Here is a 6,000-nt window from a genome sequence, read left to right as displayed (position 1 = left end):
GTGGTCAAGGCCATACACCCACTCGCTCCCCCCCTCACGCTCGTTCTGCCTGTGTTTTTTTTTTTTTTTGACCGACTCTGGGCATAGGCTTCACAGCCTGATTTCAAGGCCCAGTAGGCCTCCTACGTACCGCACACCTCTACATGCCTGTGTGCCTCACCCAGTCCTGTACATAATGAAGGCATGTTGTAAATATTTTCATGTAAGTGTAAGGACTATACATAGTGAAATCAAGTTGTAAATATTTTCTTGTAAGTGTAAGTACCATACATAGTGAAGTCAAGTTGTAAATACCTTCTTGTAAGTGCCAGGACTGTACATAGTGAAGTCAGGTTGTACCAATCTTCAAGTAAATGTAAGACAATGCATTCACAGTGAGAGAGACATGCAAATTGTGACAGATGTTGAAGTGTTAAGTAATCAGAAAAGTGTACTGAACATTGCTATACCTTCCCAGCATAAATACCGGAGTCTACCTTACACAGAAAACTGCTTTCTCTCACCTACGTGGCGAGTGTGAGAGAGGGGGTATACCTGTATACGAGTATGCAGGACTCAATAAAACCCACATCTGAGCTTCGGTGACTATTTTAATGGTGAAATTCCTTGTTTTCACATAAAAATGTATCATATTAGCAAAAAAAAAATGGCGAGCACAGAAGCGACCCATAGGGGTAAAAATATCTGGCATGCAGCAGGTTAAGTTTGAGATTTTTGTTTGAGAAAATCACTGAAAGTCATTAATTTCTTCATGTTCTTGGACTTTTTGTGATTCTTGTCCTGTCCCTGCTTGTTACTGGGTGCTGAGATTTTGGAATATGTGCAAGGTACTGTGGTGGTCCTGTAGTCAATGTGGAGGGAGGTGGAGGGATGGCAGAGGCTGGATTCTTATCTTCTGGGTTCTCTCTTTCATTGCCTCTCTTGGGCAACTGATCCTCGTAGTCTGTTATTATTTTTGAAAAGTTGCACTTGTACTTGGATGTATCTGGCAGTCTGTTCTTGTGTCTGAGACCTTTAGGAGCTGAAAGGGAAATACAAGATCAATACACTGGAAGTATGACTCTAACATAATCTATAATGTAACAGCTAGTCCTTTATAACTCCAACTTATGTAAGATTAAGCCTAAACAACATGATCCAAAACATATAAGAATAGATGACTAAGTAACTGTCTTACAACCTTGGTGGCATTATATGAATAAGTATGCTCCAGTTCCCTCTTGGGGATTCAAACCTGCAAGTAGTACAGGACCATCAACTTGACTGGTGCCCGTAGGTTACCAGACATTACATAATCTCTACAATATGGTAAATGTAAAACCAAAGACAGAATGGGAACTAAATATATATACAGTATCATATAATGTACTGTACATTAAATGTCACAATTAAATGGGGACAAAATATAGACACAGTATCATATAGCTAATACTGTAATGCCTTTTTCCCATTAGAATGAATGCAGCTATAACTGGTTGAGTAGAGATAATTTGTTTCTTTCTGTTTTGGACGAACAATCTATTTATCTATCTATTGCCAGACGCCACAATCCCGTAAGGGGTGGCCATTTATGAGTTATTTGTTTTACGGGGAGGGGCACTAACCCTCCACCAACCCACTTGTTGACACATAGGAAGCACGCATGGTTTGGTTATATGGTTACCACCCAGCGTTGTAAATGGTTTCTTGGCTTACAGGAAACCATTTGGCTTGTCACTCAATGTAACGCCACCTGTAAAGGAAAGAAAAGCAGTAAGAAGTGACAGGAAAGATGGGAGAAATAGGAAGAGAGGAGGGCAGGCACAGAAAAAGAATGATAAATGCTAAGGAAGAAGTAGGCAGCACTACATCAAGTGAGTAGTGCTGCCTACTTCTTCCTTAGCCTTTGGTAAATAAGTTCACAGACCAAAATTTCCACTCCAGTAATAATGGAGTTATGAGGCTGCCTGACCTATAATTGGAGGCTGGTGAGACTGCAGCTTTTATCATCATCATCATCATTATCTAGTCCTCTTTCCCCACATAAGTACAGTAAATAGCGAGGTTGGGTCCAGAAAAAGAAGAAAAAAGAAAAAGAAATTAACCAAAAGTCTGACCAATGAAATGGGTCATACTCATTTGCTCACTATTCAAGCCACCAAAATCCTGACTCCATCCAATAAACATAAATATCCACACTTACATGCTTCATACTGTCTGTCAGCTGGAGTCAATCTAATGACTATCACTTCACCAGAAAAAACAGGAATGCCAAATCCTAGATTCATTGTCAGGTCCCAGGCCCCATCACCCTCCATACTTCATGTTCTAACACGTTCATTACAGCCAGGTTGTTGGTATATGTTTGTTTGGTATGTATTAAATCGGCAAAACAGTGAACTAAACATTATACCCAGTTTCACAATACCAATGGTAAAATTTGTTTATATGATTATTGTCATGGCCGCGTCCGACAATCCCGTGCAGATGCTGTGACACATGCAAGATGACAGTCAGACATTTGACCCAAGATGGCCGCTAAAGTGTTTACATGTGCGGAACCCCCATCTTAGGCCTCAGCACACACAGCCTTCTTTGCACCACCCCTCTGAAACCCCATCTTATTTGTCCACTCGCTCATATCTCCCACATCTGATTGTCTCCTTTGTGTTCCAAGTTACCTAACCATCTCGAGTGCGCAAGGCCATCAAAACACTATCCCTATCACTAAATAACAGTGCAAGTATGCAACAAGTAGTGCAGTACACAAAAATAAGTGGAAAAATAACTTTTTGGTGTGAAGTACTGAAACCTGTCACATGGAAATCATGACTAGTGCTACCTCCAGTGGAAAGCATGGTGTTACTGATGCTGCTGAGGAAAGCCTAAAAGGATATGGCATAGCTTTTCCCTTGATTTGAAATTGGACACTGCTGAGTGCCATAAGGAAATGCAGGGCGCGAGCAAGATTGCCAAGGCCCTAAAGTGACCCCACTCCACAGTCCCTTACCGTTATTAAAAATTTTGATCCTGTCCTAGTGACATCATAGAACATGCCTACCCTGACTGCTAAGTGCTTAAAAAAACCTAAGGAATCCATTATGGAGGAGATGGAGCATTTCCTAGCACTGTGGGTTAATGAACCTAACCAAACAAAGCAGCCTCTGCATCGTGGCTTTATTTGTATAAAGGCTCTTAATCTGTGAACGATCTCAAGGACAAGATGGAATGGAGGCCGAGGAGGAGATCAAGGCCAGCACAGGTTGGGCCAAGCAGTTTAAGGCCCATGCTGGCCTTTGACATGTGACCATGCATGGGGAGGCTGCATGTGGCAGCTGAGGCCTTCCCTCTGAAGCTAAAGGCAATCATAGAGGAAGGGGGATATTTTCCAAAACAGGTCCTCAACTCTGATGAGACAGACTTGTTTCAGAAATGTACTGGGTACCTCTCGTAAGACCTACATGAGCAAGGAAGAATGACGTGTCAGGCTTTAAGGCAGTCAAGGACCACCTCACCCTCCTTTTTGGTGCGAATGCAGAGAGGGACCTTAAACTCAAACTATCTATCGCCAGACGTCATAAGCCCGTAAGGGGTGGTCATTTGACTCTAAGTTATTTGTTTTAAGGGAAGGGGCACTAACCCTCCACCAACCCATTTGCTGACACGTAGGGAGCACGTATGGTTTGATTATATGGTTACCACCCAGTGCTATAGATGGTTTCCTGGCTTACAGGAAACCATTTGGCTTGTCAATGTAAAGCCACCTGTAAAGGAAAGAAAAGCAATAGGAAGTGACAGAAAAGATGGGAGAAACACGAAGAGAGAAACTCAAACCCCTGCTCATATATCACTGGGAAGGCCCTAGGACACTGGCAGGGTACGAAGAAAGCACTGGGGTTATTTGAAGAAGTCCTTACTTCCTTCATTTGTTCCTCTTCCTTCTGCCTATAAGTGACTTTACACTCCCTCTTCTGTCTTTCTTTCCTTCATTCTTTCCTCTTCCTTCTGCCTATGGGTGAGTACACTGAGCAACAAGCCAAATGGTTTCCTGTACACCAGGAAACCATTTACTATGCTGGGTGGTAACCATATAACTAAATTATGGTGCCTGGTGCTTTAGCGGGCAATTAAGGCACTCCAATCGGACTGAGCCTGTGCAGGTTTCTATCCAAGGGGTGGTTGGGGTTTACTGCTCATATAATGCCACTCACGGATGAGTGAGGCTGGTCACTCATCTTAAATGTCAGAACCAACTTGCCTAGCCCCGGACTCCTACGCTCCTCACGGGGCAACACAGGATTAGATGATGATGATGATGATGATGATGATGATGTAACTCCAGGGCTTGGCTGACCTCCACATTCTGCCAATTATACATGGCAGGTTACCTGTCCCCCTCACCTGTGTGTCTATGCCAGCCTGCGCAATCTGGGCAACTGCTTCTTCCTCCTGGTAAACAATGCCCTGAGCCTCCCTGACAGCATGGAGGACTGGGTGGAAAATATTGAGGTGGCATACCTGCCCCCCACCACAATATCGTTACTCCAGGCCACGGAACAAAGTGTCATCGCCACTTTTCAGGCCCCATACCTCCACCGCATCACGCAGCAAATAGTAAGGGTGAGTGACTGGATAAGACTGACATAGAGGTATACCCCAGTTTAACAATGCAATTGGTTAAGTAAAAACCCATTGTATCATATCTCGGGGTAGATTTAACATGTAAAGTATAGCGATGCATTTTTGAGCCTTGGTTTCCCCCCCCCCAACCAAGTCCTAAACCCACCAAAATGAGTCCAAAAACAAGTTTAAAGCCAATCTAGATGACCTAACAGCTGTAAACGAGGCTAACAAAAGCCTAACACCCATAAATAACTTACTAAAACCAACAAATAAAATCTGAAAATTGTCAAATATCTGTCTATCTATCTATTGCCAGACTCCTCAATCACGTTTGGGGTGGCCACAAACAAATCGCCTCCACGTCGTCCTGTCCCCCGCCATTTCACTGCCCTGCTCACAACTCACACCCCCCCTCTCTCATATACCTCTCCACCCCATCCCTCCATCTCATCCTCGGCCTCCCCCTCCCTCTTCCCTCCTCCACCTCACTCACATACACTCTCTTCGTCAGTCTTTCACCCTCCATCCTCTCCACATGGCCAAACCACCTCAGTGTGTTCCTCATAACGCTTCCTATCACATCCACATCAACACCACAACGCTTCTTTATATCCTCATTCGTCAGCCTGTCTCTCCATGTGACTCCACAGGCTCCTCTTAAATAACTCATTTCCACTGCTCTCACTCTTGACTTGTGTCCTTCCAACAACGTCCAAGCTTCACTTCCATAGGTTAGAGTTGGTATCACAACACTGTCATGTAGTAACTTTTTCACTTCCATGCTCACTTCCCTGTTTCTTATCACTGCTTTCAAAGAACCAGCAACCTTTCTTCCCTGCTGTACCCTTTCAAGCACTTCACCCTCCAAACATCCATCCTTACTCACCACACTACCCAAGTACTTAAACGTACTCACATTTTCCAATTCCTCACTATCCAACCTCGCTGTACATTCATTGACTTCACCTCTCTCAAAGACCATCACTTTATTCTTCCCTACATTCACCTTTAGATTCCGTTTCTTACACACTCCCCCAAACTCGTCCACCAAGCCTTGCAGCTCCCCTTCGTCTTCACTCAACAACACAGTATCATCTGCAAACAACAGTACAGGGAGTTTCCAAACACTACCCTCTCTCACCAGGGCCACTCCAACATCCACTACCCTACCTTGTACCTCTTTTATTACCCCATCCATGAACAGATTGAACAACCATGGAGACATGACACATCCCTGTTTCAACCCAACCTCCAAAGAGAAAAATTCACTCAGTTCACCATCCACACGCACTGCAGCCTTAGCACCATCATACATACTCTTCACAGCATTCAACAACTTTCCATCTACTCCATATATTCTTAATACTTTCCACAATCCTTGTCTCTCCACCCTGTCAT

General features: G+C 43.8%; 1 protein-coding gene across 3 annotated transcripts in view; it reads right to left on the bottom strand.

Moving 5' to 3' along the window:
• Positions 1 to 653: 653 nt before the first annotated feature.
• The window catches only part of LOC145406673 (uncharacterized), a 55,291-nt gene continuing 49,944 nt past the window's right edge, over positions 654 to 6,000 (bottom strand). For 2 of the 3 annotated variants that reach the window (XM_080277767.1, XM_080277766.1), the window contains exon 6: positions 654 to 1,021. In XM_080277767.1, the coding sequence (XP_080133893.1) occupies positions 750 to 1,021 (272 nt within the window). In that variant the 3' untranslated portion in view covers positions 654 to 749. The remainder of the gene's footprint in view (positions 1,022 to 6,000) is intronic. The other variant, XM_080277768.1, reaches the window with a different exon arrangement.

The sequence above is a fragment of the Coenobita brevimanus genome, chromosome 71, assembly GCF_032717465.1.
Source record: "Coenobita brevimanus isolate Jiangsu-jjx chromosome 71, ASM3271746v2, whole genome shotgun sequence".
Taxonomy (NCBI): Eukaryota; Metazoa; Arthropoda; class Malacostraca; order Decapoda; family Coenobitidae; genus Coenobita; species Coenobita brevimanus.
This window is presented reverse-complemented; position numbering and strand designations above follow the sequence as displayed.